Source organism: Rhinolophus hipposideros, assembly GCF_964194185.1.
Source record: "Rhinolophus hipposideros genome assembly, chromosome: 25".
NCBI classification, from domain to species: domain Eukaryota; kingdom Metazoa; phylum Chordata; class Mammalia; order Chiroptera; family Rhinolophidae; genus Rhinolophus; species Rhinolophus hipposideros.
Genome location: NC_138071.1, coordinates 13,381,859 through 13,405,845, shown reverse-complemented (window position 1 = coordinate 13,405,845; position 23,987 = coordinate 13,381,859). Strand labels below are relative to the sequence as shown.

Genomic DNA, 23,987 nt, shown 5'->3' with positions numbered 1-23,987 from the left:
CGCTAGTTATCTTCATGCCCTTGGCCCCTTCATAATCTGGCCGTATCATGAAGGAGAAATGGGCCACGTGCTAAGCTGGCCAAGCTCAGGGGAGGCCTGCCTGGCAGGCCCTTTAAACTCGGGCCAAAAGTAATCACAAAGTATGGTGTGAACATAAAAATTCCTAACTAAAAGGGGGTCATGGTGGGTAGTTAAGTGCTAGGCCTGTAGCTTCCTTGACAAAGGTCTCTCTTTGCCTTAAGTGAGCCTATTATCTCTTTTGCATCTAAGATCACATACCTTTTAAATGTCAGAGTGATGTTTTCCAGACCTCCCAGGGCACAACCACAAGCACCAGCGCATGAGACCACGGAACCCCTCGTTATCGTGTTCCCCCCACGTGCCATCGCTACGTGCCGTAAGTGTTATTAGCTATCCTGTACGCACCAAGGTAAAAGAAGTACGTGTTGCTCCATTTTGCCTTTTTATCCGATCCCGTAGATTGCCCCCACTTTGCTTTCTCCTGACCCCTTAATCTACCACCACTGAATTTCATGAAACCCTCCTTTTATTCTAACATATTAAAACAAGCTCCGCAACTGCAATTCTCCAGAGCGTTTACTTAATCTGTTGAGATCTTGCTTCCAGCAAGTGTCGTCATTTTGGCTCAGATAAACTCATAAAAATTCTCTCCGGGTTTGGATGTTTCTTACGTGGACAGTGTCAATCACTAACTGTATTGAACAACCCCAACTTCTTTCCCTTCAGCCCTACCGCCATGGTGGAGTAGCCTACGGCAGGGTCTTTACTCTTTGGCTTCAGTGTCTCTTTCTACTTTACCTCCCACCAGTCCCTCTAATATATCTTGCTCTCTGGCCACCATCATCTTGGTGTTCCCTAATAGCCTGCCTTTCACCTCTCTATGGTCTTTCATCCTCAATTGACCTCCTATGGCTGGAGTAAGTGCATTGTCCAGATTTTCTGCCAATAGAAGTTCCAGTTTATAGAAATTCTGGTTCAGGTGTTAGCTCTAGAAGTTTTTCCTGACCCCATTAGGCATAATAAGTCCTCCCTTATTTGTCTTCGTAGTACTTTGTATCTTCAATATAGTTTGCCAAATTTTGGTATAAAACATGGCTTTCCATGTGTCCTTCTCCAGACTAAGCTCCAGGTTAGAGATCTGCCTTATTCATATTTGTATCTACAGCTTTGAGCTTATTGCTGAGTTCAAAATAAATGCTTAAATAGTGTTAAGAGAACAGAATACATGTTCCTGATTTAAGAGGAACACAGGAAATTATTCACTTTTTTATTTTATTTTATTTTTTTAAAGATTTTTTATTGGGGAAGGGGAACAGGACTTTATTGGGGAACAGTGTGTACTTCCAGGCCTTTTTTCCAAGTCAAGTTGTTGTCCTTTCAATCTTAGTTGTGGAGGGCGCAGCTCGGCTCCAGGTCCAGTTGCCATTTCTAGTTGCAGGGGGCACATCCCACCATCCCTTGCGGGAGTCGAACCAGCAGCCTTGTGGTTGAGAGCCCACTGGCCCATGAGGGAATCAAACCGGCATCCTTCGGAGTTAGGAGCATGGAGCTCTAACTGCCTGAGCCACCAGGCCGGCCCTCACTTATTTATTTTCATGTCATAAAATTAAAACAAATATTAGATAGGGACTACTATGTTTGCAACACAAATGGAATATAAACCTGCTGTGTCCTTAGCACATAAAGCCTCTATATTTTAAAATCCAATTGTAATGATCTTAACTTCATTTAAAAAAAAAATTTATTGGGGAACAGTGTGTTTTTTCAGGACCCATTGCCTCCAAGTCAAGCTGTTGTTTTCACTCTAGTTGTGGAGGGGCAGCTCACTGGCCCATGTGGGAACTGAACCGGCAACATTGGTGTTATGAATACTGCCCTCTAACCAACTGAGCCCAATAATGTCAACTTCAAAAGGCTGACATCAAGCGTCCCAGCTCTGCTCATATGATGCTACTGAATATTCACTCCACAAATGAGTAGATTACTTCCTGTGTGCCAGATACTGTTCTAGGTACTGGGGATACAGCAGTGAACAAAATGGACTAAACTCTCTCACCGTGCTTATATTCTGGCGTGTAGCCAATTAACAAGACAAAAAAGCAAAATATATAGAATGAGAGGTGGTAATAGGTTCTAAGGAATAAAATAAGGCAGGAGGGAGAAAAGGGAATGTTGGGACTATGAGAAGTGGTGTTGCAATCTTAGAAAGGATGGCCAGGGAAGGCTCATGAAGAAAGGGATATGGGAGTCAACATTTGAAAGTGGTGAAAAACATTCCAGAAAAAGGGAACAAGGGCAAAGGCTGTGAGCTGAAGCATGCTTAGAGTGTTTGACAAGCAGCAGGAAGCCAGCGTGGCTGGAGTATAATAACAGAGGAGAGGAGAGCACATGAGGTCATAATAGCAGCAGGGACGGGGGTAAGAGGGAGAGGGGCACTGTGTAGGGCCTTTGGACCATTGTAAGGACTTTGGCTATGAATGAGATAGCGTGGAAGAGACTGGCTATTTACCAAACTGTTTCCTCTTCATCCTGTGAATATAGCTGAACTACATTTCCCAACCTCCCTTGCAGTGTGGCCATGGGACTGAGTTCTGGCCAAAGGAAGAAAGGCAGAAGTGATGTCCACTACTCCCAGTACTGGCCATACAAACCTGCCATGTGTGATTCTTCAAGCTCTTTCTCTTTCTGTGGCCACCCTAGAAGTTGTGTAGTGCAGTTGGCAGAGTCACAAGATGGAAAGAACCCAGGTTCCCGTTAAAGAGCCACTCACTGAACAGGAACATCCTTTTTAGACTTTGTGAGTGAGAAATGGTCTTCTATTGGTTATTTTATGCTACTGATATATTAAGGTTTATCTCTTACAGAACTAGCATTACCCTAATACAGATGGGGAGCCATTGAAAGGTTCTGAACAGAGAAATGACATGGTCTAAGATTTCTAAAGGGTCATATTACCCTGAAGAGATTGAGGTTAGAAGCAAGGATTCCACTTACGAGCTTTTGCAACAACCCAGGTGATGATGACGATGGCTTGGTCCAGGGTGGTAGCAGTGGAAATAGTGAGAAGAGTCAGATTCTGCTTATATTTTGAGAGTAGTTTAAAAGGATTTCCTGATGGATTGGAAATGGGGTGGAGAAAATACTAGGAATCAAGGATGACTCCAAGGTTTTGAGCAACTAGAAAACCAGGACAAAGACGACTTTGGGGGAACAAGTTTTGAGGGATAATATTGAAAGATTAGTTTTAGATATGTTGAGGTGCCTATTAGACATTCAAATGGAGATATTAAGTAGGTAGTTGGATATGTATCTCTGGAGTTTGCAGCGGTCTGGGGTACAGATATATATTTGGGAGCAATTAGTATATATGTGATATGAAAACCACGAGTTTTCATTAGAAGAGACCCGAGGACTGAGTCTTGGGAATTTCTAATATTCAGAGATGGTGGAGGGGTGTTGATGAGAATGAATGGGCAAACGAGACTCAAAAGAAAAGCCAGAGAAGGAGGAGGAAAGCCAGGAGAGTGCAGTGTTCACGAACCCAGGTGAAGAAACTGTTTCCAGGAGAAAGGAGCAGTCCCATATGTCCCATGCTGCTAACGGTGAGATGTTGGCCATTGGCTTTGCAATGTGGGGATCAGGCTTGCTGGGGTAGTGGGTGCACAAACCTACTAGAGTTGTTCAATAGAGAATGGGAAGAAATTGGAGTGGAAACCCTTTCAAAGAATTTACTATATAGAAGTGGAGAAAATGGAGCAGCAGCGGCAGAAGGGCCAAGAGTGGTTTTGTTTTATTTTGTTCGGTTTTTAAATGGAACAAATAACAGTATGTTTGGAAGAAATGCCAGCTTTCTGATTGCTGGTGGGAAGGATCTAGGAGCCAGGATCCAATTGATGACATAGGAAAAAGAACAGAGAGTTGCTGGAGCAATGTCCTTGAGTAGGTGAGATGGGATGAGATCCAGCACACAAGGGGAACCGTTGGACTTTGCTTAGAGGGGAGACAGTTCTTCCATAACAACAAGGAGAGAAACTAGATCTGTGGGTCTGGTTCCAGGTAAGTGGTAGACATGGTGGTGAGAGCTTGGAGTTCTCTTTCAATTGTTACTATGTTCTCAGTGAAATGGGAAGCTGGGTCATTAGGAGGCACTGGGTTGGAGGAGAGCGAAGATGTGAAACCGCCATTCAGCAGAGAGAATAGATACGGAAAACACAGTATGACCTCCAGGAGACGTTAAGGACCCTCTTTAGGCTTGTGATTATGACTCTGAGGTGAGACTGGTATCTCATGCGGTTTTCTCCAGGCAAGTTTAGCGGCATGGTGCAGACATTGAGCGAGTAGAGAATTGGACTCAGCCATGTGAACAGAATAAAGAATAAAGACTCAAAGGGGTTGAGGTGCTGAGGGAAGGGCATACTTCAGAACGGAGTGGTGCGTGTAAGTTTTCCTGAGCAGCTAAACTCAGGTATATAGTTGGAAAAGGGCCTATTCGTAGTATTAATGTGTTTGGAGCTGGGTCCAGTTTACAGAATTTTCATGTTGCCTTTCATGTCAGTGCTGAGGAACATGCAAGGGAGTGATAATAATGGTTCATCACAGAATCTAGGCTGTCAGCAAGGAAAATGAGGACATGAGGAGAATGGGGGACAGTGAAAACCCAGAAGGAGTCATAAATTGTAGGATCGGTGGGGTGGAAGGATTCCTGGACTCAGAGGGAAAGATAGGAGGTAGGATAGCTGGAGAATGGGAATAATGGGATCGGGTACAGTTATGAATGACAAACTCTAGGGTAAAATCAGGGGAGTCAGTGGCTGAGGACAGTGAAGGCTGGGACCATTGGGCAGCGGTTCAAGGAACAGTGATCAAGATACAGGAAGGACCGTCTATGTGGATATTGAAATCACCAAAAATTAGGACCTGACTCATCCTTGGAAAGCATGACTGATCTAGGAGCTTACTTTTTAGCCCTCCAATATTTTCAGTCTGAAAAACACTTTGGTGAAGATAAAGACTCTCCTAGGAAATCTTAGATCAAAGCAAAACGTCCAAAATGCTTTCAAGTTGGAAGATTGGGCATCCTTTCTGAAATACTCACAATCTGGTTTTTATTGAATGTGAAATATTCCACGTTAAACAAAGAGGCCAGCCCATGGATCATTTGACAGACACTCCTTAGTGACTCTCTTGATTTATAATTTGTGAACCTCTGATTTTATCTGTGCTTTGATCCTGTATTTCCTCTCTTTGGAACCGATCATTTAATAAGCACTAACAAGGTATGTCAACATTTCAAGGGGGTGTCATATGCAAAAGAAATTGAGCCAGTGTTTGCAGGGCTGAAACAGCAACAAACTTAGAAAGTTTGAACCCAAAAGAGAAATACCCCCTATCTCACACACCTTGCCTGACTTTCTCCTGCAGGAATCTTTCTGCAGCCTCAAACCCAAACCTTCATTTGGAACACAAGGGCCAGGCTAGGAAGTCCAAGTTAGGGAACAGGCTAAGGAAGAAGGGCCAAAACTTGAATCAGAAAAGAGGAACTAACAAGAAAAACTGGCAACAAGGGAAATTTATGGAGAGGCCCTTGGGTGGAAATCATTTCTGACCCTTCATACTTATCCAGAGTAGTCTGAGCAGAGAAGAAAACACATTTCTTGTTTTGGTATATGGCCTTACTTTCAAGTTTTAAATTAGATAAATAGAAGCTGGGTGAGGCATCTCTCAGAGGTGTATTTCTTCTTCTGTCCTCTTCAGCTTTTCTCCAAAGTCTCTTCTGTTTCCTTCTCTTACCACCTCTCTGTATCACCCTTCTTCTCTGACTTCCTCCCTTTACCTTCCTCTTCATCTCCATTTTGTTTTCTTCCACCTCTCCTCTGGTCCTGCATTCCTTTCCTTCCTTCTCTCTATCTCTTGGTCCTGGCCCTTCTGAGATCATCGCTTTTTGTGACTGCCTGGTGGCAGGGAGGTGAGGTGTGGTGAGGTGTGGTGGTGAGATCACGGAAGTTACATGCTGAAATATTGCTTCTCATCCAGAAGTGACACTCCCAGATGGTTCTCCAAGGAAAGGCTATGATATCCGCATGAGATGAGTCTAGTGTTTCCTTGGTTGCTGCTTTCTCCTCCCCTCCATCCAGATAGTCCCTCAGAAAGCTGAATGCTGCACGGTTGGCGAGGGCTGCTTAGTTCCTCCCCAGTGTGAAAGGATGGCTCACATAGAATTTCCTGTTAGTGTCAGACAGAAAAATATTCAATAAGATATAACTCGCCTAAAAAGCTCTTGTGTGGGCACATAGCCATTTAGGTTAATTTTTTAAATTGCCAACAATTACTAACATAGCTTGAAGAGTTAGTGGTTTATTAATAATATTTTACTTTAGAAAACATAAACCACTCTATCTTCTTTAGGGACCTATCTCTGGTCAGATAGGCACATAGGAAGTAGTTAATGAATGTTTGTTAAATGAATATATGGATGTGCCTTGGAGCATGGAGATAAGGGCTTAGCCCACCCCACCTCACCCCTCCTGGCCTAGCTCCTTCTCACTCTGCAGCAGATGGTTGGGGTTCCCCAAGAGCTGTGGAAAGGAAAAGGGAGAAGCCATGGAAACTCTGCAGAGGCCGCCCTCATGTCTCCACCCAGCAGGGAGAAAGCAGCTCTAGAGACAACAGTAATCTCTTAGTCTCTATTCCCTCAAAGCCACTTTGCAGGAACTTCTAGGGGCCCCTGGGGTCTCTCGAGGTGCCATACCTAGGGTCTCACTCAACCCAGCTGGAGATAGAGAATAGAAATTGGAGATAGGGCAGGAGAAAAGAGGGCTGAAGGGGTTGTGGCTGGCACCCCCCACTCCCAACCCCATAGCTTCCTGGAAGCACCCTTAGGACCCTAGGATCTGAACCTAGGCCTGAGGTCAAATTCCAGGCCTATCCCATGGAGGCCACCAGACTAATCCTATGACCATACCTATGAACAAGGCCAGCTGTGGCCCTGTGGAAGCTGCCAGAGTGCTGAGGAGTGAGAGGGGCTGCGGACCAGAGGGGTTCTCTCTTTCCCACTCTCCATAGGTGAAGGAAGCCCTCCAACTGAGGTCGCGGGTACACGGGATGCTGTCTTCCCTGGGAGTGCTTTTTTCTAGGTCAAGAAGGGAATGCATTTGTTTGTACTTTAGTTTGCAGAGCACACTCACAGATTATGGCCAACATTCATGGGTGCTTATAACGGGCCAGGCACTGTTCCAAACAATTACATGCATTAAAATTCATTGAATCCTCACAACAACCCTGAGAGGCCAGCCCATTTTAAGGATGAGGAATCTGAGGCCCAGTGAGGTTAAGGAACTTACTCATGGTCATATGATGAGGAGGCAGAGACAGGACTGAAAGCCAGGCAGCCTGGCTCCAGAGCCCATGTTTTTACCACTACATCGTGTGAACGAGGCAGAGCCAGCAAAAGGAGGGAACCTACGTGGCTTGGAAAGGTTAACTGAATGAATTTCCCCAGGACACTCAGCTAGCTGAACTGGCAGTGACCTTGAACCTAGATGGCCTTAAGCCAGAGCCTCTATTAGTCCACTTGGCTTCAGCTCCTCAAAGGGTGGCTCACAGCCCAGCAGACTTGGCATCACCAGAGAACATGTTAGAAATGTACAGCTTTAAGTCCAGCCAGACCCACTGAATCAGAATCTGCATTTTAACCAGAGCCCCCAGGGGACTGTTCGCACATACATTCAAGTTTGGGAAGCACTATAATTGGCCAAACAACTAGCTTATTTGGGGCGGGGAGGGGGGGGAGGGGGGGTGGGGGTGGGGGGAGGAAGTTGAAAGTTTCAGCCATACAGGTAAGCTTTGGGATGCTGGTTTTTTCACATGTAGCTCTCTCTTTTCATCCAAAAGTTCCAAGAGGTTGGGGTATGACTGTTCTCCCAAACTGAAAGGGTATTTACATGGCCAAAGAAAAAGGAGGGTTTTTTTTTTTTTCAGCTTCAAGGAAAGAGAAGTGCCCTGAGGACATTCCAGGATGATTAATTGAAATCATCTTGGAAGTGGTGGTTCCTGTGACACCTGATACCCTGCGACTCTGAAATTCTAGCTGTTCTCTCAAGTCCCAGAAATAAGTTTGAAATATTCTCTACTTCTGTTTTCCTCAACCCTACCTGTGTGTGTGTGATTAAATGTATGTGTAAAAACACAAACGAATCACAGTTATATTATCAGTCACATAACATGAGAAAGCATTCATAGACTTGGAGAAAATGTGGGCCAGCGTCAGCTTCCCTCACCATTTAGAACGAGGGCTGTGAACTGGCAGCCTCCAGGCTGAATTTGGCCTGTAGATATGTTTTGTTTGCCCACTAACTGTTGGCTTATACTGGGCTGTAATTTTTTATGGGTGGGGGATACGTCACATAAAAATCCAGAGTTTTGGCTTCTCTTGAAAAATTAGAGTATCTAGCCTGTGTTCAACAGTAGGCTTGTGTTCTAGCATGGAAATAATCAATCGAAACTTTCACTTTCTCATTGCCACTGTCCCCACTACTCCCTATTGTCTCCTCAAAGTTGAAACTAAGTGTCAGCCCAGCTGTTGTTTTTACTTATAATAGAGTTGAAAGAAAAGGCAACCATTTCTTATATTTATGACATCTAGACTTTTCCCACATGTATACTACCTGCAGACATTTAAGTTTATAATCCCTAGTTTGGATGAAAGTTGGCAGAGCTCCGCCTGTGATCTACACACTCCTCTAAATTTCTAAATATAACATGATATTCCAGCTGCCTCCTGAACAAATTTGGAGGAAAACTATATTACTGGTGTGGTGCACGGATATTTACTGAGCTCTTATTGTTTTCCTAGCCCGTTGCTTGCCACTGTGGATAATTCAGAGGCATGAAAAAAAATTAGTATTGGTTGAAGAAACAAGATTGAAACCTATGAAACTATTAGGGAATAACAAAAGAGAGCTTACGACCAAGGCAAGATTCATGTGGCCAAGAAGGTGCCTGTGAAGATATGTACCTGGAAGGATTAGTAGGATTTGGAGTGGGGAGGGGGTGGAAGGGGTATGAATAAAGCATTGGGAAGGATAGCTAAGGTGTGACTAGAGCAGATTTGGGCAGGAGAAGGAGATCAGGCAGAGGGCTCCTATTAGAGGAGGAGAAAGTGATCAGGCAATATGGGTAAGAGGGGGGAGGTATATAGAGAATCATGCATGCCAAAATGAGTGGATTTGGGGTATACTAGAACGTGGAAATAAACAGGGAACCGGCTGCTGTTTCCACAATGTGTCATGCTCTCTCACACAGACTCTGTCTTTTGGCAGAACGCCCTGCCTCATCCACTTCAGCCAGACCACTTGTCCTCATTCTCTAAGACCGGGCTCAAACCCTAGGCTTCTAGGACAGCTTCCTGGGAGGAGTGAAGTGCCCCCATCTTTGTGTCCCTGTGACAACGCAGGCATGGGCTTTAAATGTGCCTGAAAAAAGAGGTGGTATAATTTGGGGGATTTACTCGTCTGATTCCACCAAATTATAAACCCCTTGAAGGGAGTACTGTGTCTTCATTGGGACTCCAAAACCTTCAATAGCGTTTGGCACTTACCAAGTGCTCAGTGCGTGTTTCTGAATGAGCAAATGAATGAATGAGCTAGAAGATTGCTGCAGAAGTCCAGGCAAGAGGTGATAAGGTGGACTAGGGTAGGATCTGTGGGGGCAGAAATGAAGTAAAGATATAAGAAACATTTCGAAGAAAAATTTTTAGGATTTGGTGCCAATTGCCTATGGTTGCCAAAGAGCCTAGAGGAAGTAAAACTAAGATAGGAGAGGACATCTTGACAGCTACGGGAAAGTAGGGAGGGAAAGCTGAAGGGAATCATGTTCCTGTATCTGCAGAGCAGAAAGTTCTCCAAGACAGGGGATACCGGTGCCCTTTGTCCTCTGTTACCTGAGCTGTCCTTTTTGGCCTTGGTCTTTTTGCTGCTCCTGGAACTCCAGCCATTTCAGGATCAAGGAAATGAAGGGAAAAAAATAGGGAAAAAAATAGAACATGAAATTCTCATTTTAAATCTTGTTTCTAGTTATATTTTTCCTGATGCAAAAGCTTTGGAGGCAGATATAAATCTGAAAAGGGCCAGCTGTGGTTATATTGGACGGATGTGACCCATATTAAAGTACCAGAAGGAAAAACAGGGAAGGGGGAGGCGGGATGGGCTGCAGGGGGTGTGGGGAGCAGAACCGATACTGCCGATTTTGCTGAGAAGGAGTGGGTGTGACTCCATTTGTTTGGTCCTGTGTCTCAGCCATTTATTTTATTTGTCATAAGTTGTGTATTGCTGCCAATGTGCAAAAACTGATATAATTGCAACCAGACTAGTGCCTGCCTGAATGAGGAGAAAAGTAATCACACTCAGGGCTTCGTTCTGGGGAACTAAAGAGAAGAAACTAAATATCTCTACGAAGCAATTATTGAGATAACAGCAGAGCAAAATTAATTTTTCTCTGCTGTCATATCTCTCTGCTCTGTTTTGTACATGACAGCCCAGGCTACGTTGCCATAGCTTCCTGCCTGGTCTATCTACACCTACTCTATCGGTCTTCAAATCAATGGTCACTGCAACAGCCAGCATGACCTTTTGAACACGTAAATTGGATCACATCACATCCCAGTTTAAAATGGTGCTAAGCCTCCCATTACACTTAAAATCTAAATTCATTTGCATGGCTTCCCAGACCCTTCTTGGCTCAGTCTCTGTCCACTTCTAATTAGTCCCTTTACCACCATCCTGCTTCCTCACTGGCCTTCCTTCCTTGTCTCTAAACTTAAGAAGCTTCTTCCTCAGGGTGGAGCCTCAGTCTTACATTCATTTGTTCCCTTAACCTGCACAGCTTTCTCCACCCTTTATCCGGCTAGTGCCTAGTTCTCCTTCAGGTCTTAGTCTCCTCTGACTGTCTGGAAATGTTAAAAGCTGTCTGTGCCAGAGACTGCTAACAGGCCCCCAGTATTCCTTCTCCCCTTCTCCTTTGGGGGCAGAATATCTAATTCTGTGTTGGGCACATGGTTATGCAGAATGGAAAATGCATTTCCCAGCTTCCCTTGCAGCTGGATGTGGTCATGTGACTGAATTGCGGCCAATGAATGAATATAAACAGAAGCTGTCCTTCAAATAGTAACTTAAAAATTTTACATTTTTTAACATTTTGAGACAAACAGTTGTTTCAACTTGCCCTATTAGAGTCCAGCGCTTTCCAGTTTAGAAGTATAACATCTTACCCAGAAACTTCTTAATTACAGATCTCTATATGATATGCAGAATGACAACCCTAATATAAATTCTGTAACAGTGGGCAACTAAGTTTTTTTCTCGTGTCAATGCTTTTCTACGTCCAGCCCTAGGTAGACTTAAGAGTAAAAATTGATATTTATTAAGAGTTTACTTACATCTGCTTCTAAATCTGCAGAGGAGCGTGTCAAGCACTTAATGCATTTGAGCTCATTTAATCCTGATAATATCTGGATGAGGTTGGAACTACCATAATTTCCATTGTACAGATCTGAAAACTGAGGCCCAGAAGAATTAAGCAATGTGCCCATAGGCTCACAGTCGGAGCAGTGACATGGACCTAGTTCTTTGTGAACCTTTACCCTCTACAAGAAAGTACCTCTTCTGACAACTGGTTTTGAGTTTACTCAGAAAGACACCTTTCTTTTCCTTGTTCTGTCTCTGGACGGCTTTCCCTGTTGTGACAAAAATCTCTCTGACACCTAGTTTTTATCTTCTGGTGATATTTACTAATTTATTTCTGTTCCCTCTTTTCTTTTAAGCCACAAATAAAGTTTACTAGGACCCAGTGTCCCACTTAATCTTTGCTCTCTGGCTGCTCTCTGGTTGTGGTGCCCAGTGGTCTAAGTATCTCAGCTCCTGTCTCTCTCATACCAACCAGTTTTAAGACTCAAACCCTGAGTCATCTGTATGTTCAGGGACGTTTCCTCAGGCACAAAGAGAGTCCTGTACAATGGAGCTTTCCAGAACAGACAATCCATTGAGAAAATGGCCACAGAAGCTGCATAAAGTCCAGGCAGAGACCAGGTGAGTAGGTGAAGGAACCCAAGAAGTAGACAATGTTTTAAATAATATTTTGGTTATTTCTATGTAGGATTAGGAACTGGATTAGAAATTAGGTTTTACTTTCCCACCAGTGTTACTAACTTATTATCAGAGAGTTACTTTTCATTCCTCCCGTGGAGTCAAGCCCACCATGCTTGCTATGTGGAGAAGGAGACTAAAGCAAAGAGAATTGGGAAAAGGTTGCCCTAAGTCCAGGGGAAACACTGGGTACTGAGTACCAGGATTCCAAGATCCTCCCTTCCCTATGCTTATTAACTTGGTTTTGGGATCTCAAGACCCAGACTACCTACATAGTAGGAAGGGATGTAAGGCTGTCCTGATTTAAGTCACGTACCTGAAGAGCTTGTGCTGGTGCAAGTCGGCAAAAATCTGAGACAGGGCCTCACTCTCCCCCACGGCCATCAGCCGCATGAGGCTCTCGCTGGGCTGGGAGGCTTGGAGTTTCTCCTCTACTAACTAGATGGAGGAAAACAGCAGAGTCAGTGGTTCAGGCCATAGGATATCTGCATTTTCATAATATCATGGTCCAGACACTAAAGTGTTAGAACTCAAACTTCCATTGGGCAGCCATGTCAGCTGCTCAGAAAGGCAATTCTGAGGTCAAATCTGTTTGTTTATACCCCCTGTATATTATAAATATCCTTTGGTGCCCTAAGGATAATATTGTCACTGAATACTTTAGACATAATTTAGTAGATAACTTATTCTCATTAACATATCTTAATATGTTATTGAATAGCCTATTCATATAAACTTTAATAAAGCTTATGCTACTTGGTTTTATATTTAAATGTCGGGGCATCAAATATTTATTATAGGAATTTAATGAATGCTTAAAAAATTAATTTAAGAAAAATCTTATATTGAGCTGCCTTTTACTCCTAAGTAAAATTGCTTTCTTGCTGTTACGTGTGATATCCCAAAGGCATTCCAGCTGTGCAAGCTGCTCATATTCATTCATGTATTCAATCAGTTGTTCAATATTTATTGAATGTCAACTATGTGCCAGGTTCTGGGGATCCAGCAAGGAAGAAGACAGATTAAAAATCCCTGCCTTCATGGAGTTTATATTGTAGCTTAAGTCAGTCTATGTCACACTGGAAGGCCTGGGGCGGAATCGCCCAGGTAGCTTCACTGATGAATTCTATTAAATAGTTAAAGAAGCAGTAATACCCATTCTTCACAAACTCAGAAGATAGAGGAGAAGGGAACACTTCTCAAATCATTTAACGAGGCTAGGATTACTCTAATACCGAAGCTAGGATATCACAAGAAAAATTACAGATCAATATTTCTAATGAAATAGATATAAAATTCTTAATAAAATGCTGGAACATCAAATCCTGTGATATTTAAAAGAGACAATATACACACATACCATAATCAAGTGGAATTTATTGTAAGAACATAAGGTTGGTTTAACATCTAAAACTCAATTAATGTAATATATTATCTCACTGAAATAAAGGGCAAACCACATGGTCATCTCAATAAATTCAGAAAAACTTTTGGCAAAATCCAATACCCATTCATAATAAAAACTCTTAAACAAAGAATAGAAGGGTGCTTTCTCCACCAGACGAAAATTCGACAGTTAGCATAATACTTAATGAAAGACAATGCTTTTCTCCTAAGATTGAGAACATGGCAAGGATGCCTGCTTTTGCAACTTCTCTTAAACATGTACTAAAGGTTCTAGCTAAGACAATAAGCAATAAACAAACAAAATAATCCAGATTAGAAATGAAGTAAAACTGTCTTTATTTGCAGATGACTATATATGTATGTAATTCAAAGGAATCCACAAAAACTATTATATCTAATGAACAAGATTAATATACAAAAATCACTTGTGTTTCTATATACTATCAATGAATGATGCAAACATAAAATTAAGAAAACCTAACGCCATTCATACTAATATCAACAACAATAAAATACTTGGGAATAAATTTAACAAAAGAATGTACAAAGAAAGCTGCAAAAACATTGCTAACAGAAATGACAGAAGATCAAAATGAATGGAAAGACATTCTATATCCATGTATTGAAAGACTCAATATTATCAAGATGGCAATTCTCCCTAAGTTGATATAAATTCAACATGTCCTTATCAAAATCCCAGCAAGCTATTTTATACAAATTGACAAGGTGATCCTAAAATTTATATGGAAATTCAAAAGATCGAGACAATGGTGAAAAGGACAAAATTGGAAGACGTACATCACCCAATTTCAAAACTTACTATTAAGTTACATTAATCAAGACATTGTGGTATTGGTTCAAGAAATGGCAAACAGATCAACAGAACAGAATTGAGAATCCAGAAATAAATCCTTACATCTGTGATCAATTGATTTTTGACAAAGGTGTCCAAGACAATTCAATGAGGAAAGGATAGTTTTTTCAACAAATGGTGCTGGGACAATTTTATATCCACTAGAAAAAAAGGAAGAAAGAAACAAAGAAGGAAGGAAGGAAGGAAGGAAGGAAGGAAGGAAGGAAGGAAGGAAGGAAGGAAGGAAGGAAAGAAAGAAAGAAAGAAAGAAAGAAAGAAAGAAAGAAAGAAAGAAAGAAAGAAAGAAAGAAAGAAAGAAAATGTAGACCCTTACCTTACACTACATATAAATACTAACTCAAAATGTATTATAGACCTAAATGGAAAAGCTAAATCTATAAAACTTCTAGGAGAAAACATAGAATGAAATATTTGTGATTTGGGGTTGAACAGAGTTCTTAGATATAACACCAAAAGCCTGATCCATGAAAGAAAAAAATAATAAGTTGCACTTCATCAAAAGACACTTGATCCTGAAAATCACCATTAAAAAAATGAAAAGATAATTCACAGACTTGGAGAAAATATTTGCAAATCATATATCTGATACAGGACTTGTATCCAGAAAATACAAAGAACTCTTACAACTCAATAAAAAGACAAAACCCAACTTAAAAACAGGAAAAAGATTTGAACAGACATTTAACCAAAGAAGATAAATGACTAATAATCCCATGAAAAGTTGCTCAACATCATTAGCCATTCAGGAAGTCCAAATTAAAACCACCAGAATGTCTTTAATCAAAAACATAATACCCGTGTTGGTGAGGATGTGGAGAAACTGAAACACTCATGCATTGCTGGCGGGAATATAAAATGGTGTAGCCTCTTTGGGAAACAAAAACTTTAAAAGTTCAACATAAATTTACATGACCTAGCAAATTCATTCCTGGGAATCTACCCAAGACAAATGAAAACATATGTTTACACAAATATTCATGGCAGCATTATTCACAAAAGCCAAAGAAACTGGAAACAGTCCAAATGTCCATCAACTGCTGAATGGATAAACAAAATGTGGCATATTTATACAATGGATACTAGTCAACAATTAAAAGGAATGAATTATTGATAGTCTGTAACTACCACAGAGTAGGCCCCATGCTACGATACGGGTGAAACTGAAAATCACTATGCTGAATGGAAAAAAGCCAGACACAAAAGACTATATATAGTAGGATTTCATTTACGTGAAATGTGTAAAAAGTATGAAATTATTGAAACTGAAAACAGATCAAAGGCTGCCTAGAGCAGGAAATAGGAACAGGGAATGACTGCAAATGGGCACAACGAAATTTTTTAGGGTGATGGAAAAGTTCTAAACCTGGATTGTGGTGATGGTTGCATGACTCCATACATTTACTGAAAGTGTTGAACTGCACACAGTGGGTGAATTTTATGGTTGTAAATTGTACCTCAATAATGCTGAGTAGCAAAGGCCCAAGGTAAGGATTGCCTTCACAGGGTGCTCACATACCAGTTCACCAATGCCCTACAGTTCAGCTCTGACCTTGGCTGGAGGCAGCAATGGTGCCAACTTACCTTAGAGTCTCCGGCGGGGCTGCAGGTGTTCTTGGGTACCAGACAGTGGGTGACAAGAATCCGAGGGTCTTTGGTGGTGATGGACAGGCCCTTCTGCAGAATTTGAACCAGTCGGATCCAGAAGTGGAAGACAGTCTCGGGATGGTCAGGGTGGAGCCTTAGGTAATAGATCTTCTCAGTCACTGTCCTCAACTGCAGGATGCGTTGAAGGCGGTCACAGACCTGGAGCTCCACGAACTTCAATGGGAGAATCCTGAAGCCACAAGGGAAGACAAACACTGACAACCCCCTTGCTTCTGATCCGAACCTATCTTTCTTTTTTTTTTTAAAAAAAAGATTTTATTGGGGAAGGGGAACAGGACTTTATTGGTGAACAGTGTGTACTTCCAGGACTTTTTTCCAAGTCAAGTTGTTGTCCTTTCAATCTTACTTGTGGAGGGTGCCGTTCAGCTTCAAGCTGTTTGTCGTTGCTAGATGCAAAGGGCGCAGTCCACCATCCCTTGTGGGAGTCAAACCAGGCAACCTTGTGGTTGAGAGGATGCGCTCCAACCAACTGAGCCATCCGGCCCTCCCTTGCTTGCGGGAGTCGAGGAGTTGAACTGGCAACCTTGTGGTTGAGAGCCCACTGGCCCATGTCGGAATCGAACTGACAGGAGTTAGGAGCATGGAGCTCCAACCGCCTGAGCCACCGGGCCGCCCCCGACCCTATCTTTCTTAAAACAAGGAATGTCTCCTTCAGGAGGGAGGCTTTTGTGGGTGGGAGAGAGAGTGCTTAGCAGAGTGGTTCTCAAACTTTGGGGAGATCAGAATCACCTGGAGAGCTTGTTGAAAATGCAGACACCTGAAGATAGCCCCCAAAACTCGGATTCAGTAAGTCTGGGATGTGCCCCTGGAATCTGCATTTTAACCTCTACCCATCCTGCCATGATTTTCGTGCTGGTGTCCCAGGATCCCACTGGAGAGAGAGGCAGCCTAGGAGTACGGTAGCTGGGGTCATTGGGTTTTTCAATTTCCTTCTTGATGGCACACAGACAGCTGTCCTCCTCTGCCACAGAGCTGGCCCCACTGTCCAGCTCATCCATTCATTGACCCTATTGCTTCAATTACTCTTCCCAAAAGAGCTAAAGTACTGGCGCTGGCTTCGGGTCGAATAGTCGTCAGCTGGGGCTGGGCTGTACTTGCTATAGGTACAGCAGACCGTCATAGGGAGGTTTATCACGGAGGCAACTGGAGAAATGAAGGGTTTCCCTGGACTTCTGGGAATATCTGGAGATTCTTGAATATCCTACAGATCACTTTAAGAGACTTAAACCTCAAAAGGGGCTGTTTCATCCCAGATAAATATGATGTCACTATATGTTACAGTTCTAAGTGACACTTAGTTCCACTCATTGTACTGGTAGGGAAACTGAGATGAAATAAGTAACTTATGACTCAAACATTATTTGCGTCTAGCTAGTTGCACGCCAAGACTAGCATCTGCAGCTCCCAACCGGCACTTCCTGTGTCAGATCTCACTGCTTCCTTGCCCCTCAGCCAAAAGCAGAGCGATCGCCTAAGAATTCAGCGGGGTGAGTGCAGCGAGAAGGCAAGTGAGCATGCAGACAGCCCCTCACTCCGGTTCACCCCATGCCTCCCTGTACCCCACCTCACCTAGAATGCTTCCAGGGTGTTCACTGTCTTGAGTTGCTGTTGTCTAAAAAAAATGAATGCCACTGCTGATGACGTCTCTGCTTTCTCTCACCTTGATTTTAGTCACAATGCAGCCTTCCCTTGGGGTCCACCCCTTCCCCCAGCTTGTCCGATGGGGTTTGCTTACCTCTTCAGGATGATGTTTGGGGCTTCAGATGGTCTGTTCCATGTCTGGCTCTGCCCCTGGTGCCATTTGACGTGGGCCACCAGGAGGATGTTGGGAAGGGGCAGACAGGGCACGGAGGAGGTTACCCCAAGGGCCATGGTGTTGGAGGCTTTGTAGATGTCCACCCAGTTCCTGCCCTTTTTGACCTGCAAAGCGGCCCCGCAGGCACAGCTTGAGCATTTGGCAGAAGCAGCAGAATGTGTCAGCCGAGAGTTTCTCAATAAACAGCCCTTAATATTCCCATTGTGGGCAGCATTATTCTTTGTTTGGGGAGGGGCTGTCCTGTACCCTGTAGGATGTTTAGCAGAATCCTTGGCCTCCGCCCACTGGGTGCCATTAGCAATCCCACCCCCATCCTCCCAAAGTTGTGACAACCCAAAATGTCTCCAGACACTGCCAGATTTCCCCTGGTTTTGGAGGGCAAAATTATGGCTAGTAGAGAACCACTGTTTTAACCTATATTGGTTAAATAACTGTAATGGTATTTATACCACCTACTATTAGCAATTGCCCACAAGAACTGTAACCCAGGAGTTCCCTGACATGTGTCACGTATTTGTGAATCTTTCCCAGACTCTTTCCTGGCTTTTCTATGAAACATTTGTCCTTTGCCCCTTCTTTGAAAGGCCCTATATCCTGTAACTTCCCTGAACTGTAAATCCCCTTGCAACTCGCAAGTTTTATTTATTCTGGGCTCCATCTGGCCTGAGGAGAGCCCAGGTGGGGAAACAAAACTGCACCAAGTGCCTGATGTATGAAGGCCTTTGCCTCTGTGTTTGCAGTCACCCTCAGGTCAGCCTGACCCCTTTTATAATAGAGGATTCAGGGAACTCCGTCACTTGCAATGGTGCCTCCTGCTGAGACAGCATTGGACTGGCCCACTTCCTGTTCTCTGGCCAATCAGATTCCTATTCCGAACCCTCACAGGGCATCTTGTGTCACTGCCTCTTTGTTAATCTGCTTTGGGCGGACAGCCTGGAGAAGGAAGTAAACTGAGGGATTCGGGTACCAAATCCTCCCCTCAGAGCAGAGCAAAGTCAGGGTTCAATGGGGGAGGCCTTGCATTCCAGGCCCACTGACTTTCCCTTGCTCAGGAGAGTCCAATCAGGGACAGACTCTCCTGGTCCCACTTTGGGAACTGGTTTATAAGAATCAAGGAGTGCCACTGTAGCGACCCCAGAGTACCTGGACAAAGTTGCTTTCAAACACCGCTGAGTCAGGAAACAGGTTGAATTCTGGAGAATGAACCATCTGGCAAAGCAGTCCGTCCTCCACACCCAGGTCCACTCCAGGGTTTGGTTCCCCATCCACAGGCGTGAGGCCCCTGAATTCTTTCCAGGCATTCAGGGCAGGGAAGGTTGGATAGGATCTTGTGACTTTTACTGTCTTCTTCGAGTTCCACCAAGTCTTTCCATGTGGAACTGATGACATTTCCGCACATACTCAGGGGCCTGCTGCACATTTGGCCTAGGATCTCTCTCTGGCCCCTTGACCTTGGGCCACTGGCCAAGGCCTGGGACCACCAATCAGCTCACAATGATGAATGGATGACATCATGAAAAACCAGGGCAGCCTGCAGGAAAGGGAAATGCAGAGGAGCCTCCCTTTGCCTCCAGAGTGTTTGCTGGCTTGTTTGTGCCCTGATATTCTCCAGCCCTTCTCAGGACCCGAGGACAGGGATCCCCTAAAACTTGCTGATAAGGTAGTGAGCCAGATAGAAAGCAAGGAAGGAAGGCCGTTGGGAAGCTCCTACCACGGCTAAGAGGAATATACTGTCCCTGCTTTTCAACTGTCCCTTACTCTTAATGCAATCCCCCGCCAAAGAGTTTTAAGGGCTATTTATTTAAAACCCAGCCTTCTCTCTCTTTTGCACATGTGTTTCCCCCCACCCCCTCCCCGCCATGTATCTACAGTAGCCTTTTCTGGTTGGAAGGAGTTGCAGGACTACTCTCTGCTCTGCTGCAGCTGGCTGGTTACTTCTGCAGCCTTATGTCCCTTAGGAAGTCAAACTGTAGGAGCAGAAGAAGTAATTATTTTCTTACCCCAGAGGCTGGCTTTGTGAGGGTGCCAGCTGGGAGAAACAGAACCCTGGTGAGCACCACTGCTGCATCGAGAAGCCATTAACGGTCTCAGGGAGGGACAGTGTCCCTCATTCCTGAGCCAGAAGAAGAAAGAGCCCAGATGCTGGAGTGGCTGGATCAGAGGCAAAGAACCAAGCACACTGATCACCGTGCAAGTCCATTTCAGGGAGAAGTCAGATTCCAATTTGGACAAAACTCTGGAATTTATTAAATAATGTATTAACCATCAAAGTCAAATGTGATCAATTTAGAAAAGCAATTTGACGAATATATGCAATGTACTAGCTTGGAGACTTATTTTGATTTATTATCACGTCATGGAGAAGGCCGAAAGGTCATGAGGTCATGAGGTCATCTGATTCCATCAGCCCCTCACTTAGTCATTTCTACGTATTGTGTTCCTGCTCCAACCCCTGTAAGAGCTCCCTGGTTGGTAAAGAACTTCTGCACTCACGTCCCTCGTTTTTGTTTTTTTTTAAAACCATGTGGAGAAAATGTCCTCCATGGTAATATTCTCTAAGGATGGAGTCAGAGACCACCTCCTGTGGTTTACATTTCCCTGGAAGCAATACATAGTACAAAAGTGATGGCAAGTAATACACTGATATGATGCTTTACACAGTGAAAGCTTACCCACAACAGTAAACCTTATTGGCTCTTTGATATATTGGCTTAGATACATTTGGCCATTGAGACATTCAAAAGTCCCCTTCAATTGGAAAAATGACCTTTTCTCTTTTCCATATACACCTGATGAGCCCACTTCTGTGGTGTGTGGAGGAAGGCTTTAGCACCCAGTCTAGAAAGCTAATTGTGAGGAAGCAAAATGCTAAACAGTGATACAAATGGTGTTTTAAGATGTCTACCCTCTTCTTTTAGGAGGCTAAACAGTATCATCAAAGTCCAGAGGGCAGTATCCAGGAGAAGGTCACTATTCCAGTATAGTGGTTCTCAACCGTGTCAGACCCAAGTCCCCTTTTCATGATGAATATTTTGTAACACCCCTTTTACCATTCTGAAATAAAATTCAGTGATTGTAAGTCACCTATATATATTAAAAGTTGGTATGCTGCTCCAACTGAATTATAACGGGGGAAAACTATAATTAAAAAATATATTCCAATATGTAAGTGCTTTCTGCCCCCACCAAACCTCAAAAACTAGCACACTGAATCTTTTTAAAAACTACTTGACAGATGCTTACTTGTTTATCCCAATATCCATTCTCTCCATTCCTTTGGTAATAGAATTTCTAAATGGGCACACGTTTCTAGAATAAAGCTTACATTTCCTGGCCTCTCTCACAGCTAGGTAAGGGCATATGACTATGTTCTGGCAAAAGAGATATAAGCTCAAGTGTTAGATGCAATTTCTGTGAGGAATCATCGTAGGAAGGGGGCATGCTCCTTTTCACTCCTTATTTTTTCCTTTCGGCTGCAGTACAGACTCGATGGCTGGAGCTTACGCAGCCTTTTTGGGTCATGAAACAGCATGCTAAGGATTGTAGCATAGCCAGATAAGAAGGCTCCCATTTCTTAATGATCACAAAACTATCATACTGGTCCTGGACTGTGTACCTCCAGACTTCTCGTAAGTGTGAGAGAAATAAATTTGGATTTCCTGTGATATTAAGCAAGACTTAAAACTAACCGATACCACTACATAAAACTCCTAACCACTCTTCTGGACCAATGGTATAGGAAATGATGGTTCTATTTATTAATAAGTATAAGTGAAGAAATTAGGGTTAATTTCTGAGACATTAGGATCTTAAGACCTTAGGACCAAGATTGACAAACTTATAGCTTCTGGAAAGTTGTATAACACATGCTAATAATATCAGAAACTCATTGCTTTCGTCCTCCTGTGAATTCAGTGATGTTGGTGCTGCAACACTTGTTGCCTTTTGCATGTTTGGTGATGAGCACTTTGGTGACAGTCTCAACTATGTTGACTGTCCTTTGGTTTGAGGCTAAAGTCACTTTGGCAGTGTCAGGTATCATTTCAATGGTAGCTCAGGAATGACCAGTTGGAACTGGACCCAGGTTTTGTGTTTAAAGCTTATACAGTTTTGAAAACTCTTAAAATTACAAAGACTGGAGGGAGGGGAGAATCAGGAGTTAAATTGTTTAATGGAGACAGAGTTTTAGTTTGGAAAGATGACAACATCTTCGAGAAGGGTGGCGGTAACAGTTGCACAACAATGTAAATGTACATCATGCTACTGAAATTTAAACCTAAAAAATGGTTAAAATACTACATTTTACATTATGCATTTTTTACCACAATAAAAAAATGCTAGAACATAAAAAATAAAATTAAAAAATACCACAAAAGTATGATACAAAATTGCTAACTATCCTCCTAAGGCCTTGGAAGGGCCCAGTAAACAAGGGACCTGAAATATAAGTTTTATTACCTTCCTGGTAAATCTGTCCCATTTACATCTATGTCACTATTTTTTAAAAAAACTTCATTACATAAGCAGTACATGTGCTTTGTAGAACATTAGAAAGCACAGACAAGTTCGAAAAACAAGCAGCATATTCCTAAACCCCAGAAAACATCACTGTAACAACCTGTGTGTGTACCAAAATAAGAGCATACTCTAAAAATTATTTTATAACCTTTTAATAACCTATTTTATTTGGTCAACACGTGCTACCTTTGTGTTTTGGTATACTTTCATCTCATCTTATCCCATTTAATTTCCAGGCCATACAAAATTTCTCCAATTATTTTTATAGCTAGTTTATCCAAATCAGCATCCAATCCAAGACCACTCATTCATCTATGTTAATTTTAATCTAGCACAGTCCCTTTTTTTAGGATACTTATTAGTGGAAATAATTAAGTCAGTTGTCCTACAGAATGCCCCACATTCTGGATTTGTCTGGTTACTTCCTTGTGGTATTTAGCTTGCTTCTCTAGGAACTATATTTCCTGTGAAACAGAAGTCATATCTAAAGGGCTGATGGATTTTTCTAAGCATTTTTAGAATTAAAATAGTCACTATCTCTAAGTGACTATGGGCTCTATGTAAGATACTGCTCTCCTCTCCCAAAGAATGTCAACAGGAAAATGCATATAAAGAAAACATATCAGAAGAAAAATGATTCCAGGAAATAGAATAAAGTCTTTGAAAGAATCTTCTCTGTACTCTCAAGGAAATTAAATACAATATGGGATACTGTGAAACAAACAAAAAATCAGAGATACCAAAATTAGATGAAAAGAGAACTTGAAAATGTAAGGAAAGAAACAGAAGAAACACCCATTAAATACCTGAAAGTCGCATTAGAAGTCACAAGAAGTAGAGTTGACATGACAGAAACCTGGGTCGGTGACCTGGATAACAGGCTTGAGACTGTCACACAGCATAATAAAGAAGGACAAAGAGATGAAGTGACTAGAAAGAAAGTGATAAACACATAAGACATCTACATTGATCCAACATATAGCTAGAGTCCATGATGAAGAATTGAAAAAGTAGTCAAAAACATAAAAGAAAAAGCCATTTCTGAAATAAAAAGACTCAGTTCAGCAAATGAACAGGATCTACTATATTCCAGGTAAACTGACCAAAGAAATCATTGAGATCAGAACAGGTCTTGTAAAGTTCTGAAATATTAGGAATAACAAAAGCACTCTACTACAAAAACATCCAGATAGAGGAAGCAGACAATCTACCACGGGGGATTAAAATGAGACCGGCCTCAGACTTCTTTTTAGCAGTTCTAGATGGCATAAGGCAATAGAGAACAATGTAGAAAGAATGTTGAGGAGGAAAGATTGTGACCCAATAATTCCACAAATGTCTAGAAATTCATTCAAGTGTGAAGGTAGCAAAAGTAATATTAACGCTAAGGACACTCGAATAGATAAATCCATAAGCTGGTTCTTTGAAAAGAAAAATTAGACAAACCACTAGCTACCAGTTTAATTTTTTGAAAGGAAGACATAAAACATAAAATTTGAAATAAGAAAACATAAATACGTGCAAATAACAAGGATTTACTTCTGGGTAA

At 42.5% G+C, this 23,987-nt stretch overlaps 1 protein-coding gene across 1 annotated transcript; it reads right to left on the bottom strand.

Annotated features, from left to right (window-relative positions):
• Positions 1-6,536: 6,536 nt before the first annotated feature.
• On the bottom strand, positions 6,537-19,309 carry GARIN1B (golgi associated RAB2 interactor 1B; the record flags this gene model as incomplete). Its single annotated transcript, XM_081038313.1, has 7 exons — positions 6,537-6,596; positions 6,978-7,150; positions 9,959-9,996; positions 12,475-12,596; positions 16,021-16,273; positions 17,840-18,024; positions 19,064-19,309. 7 exons carry the CDS (start codon positions 19,307-19,309, stop codon positions 6,537-6,539), a joined length of 1,077 nt encoding a protein of 358 aa, XP_080894439.1.
• Positions 19,310-23,987: the final 4,678 nt, after the last annotated feature.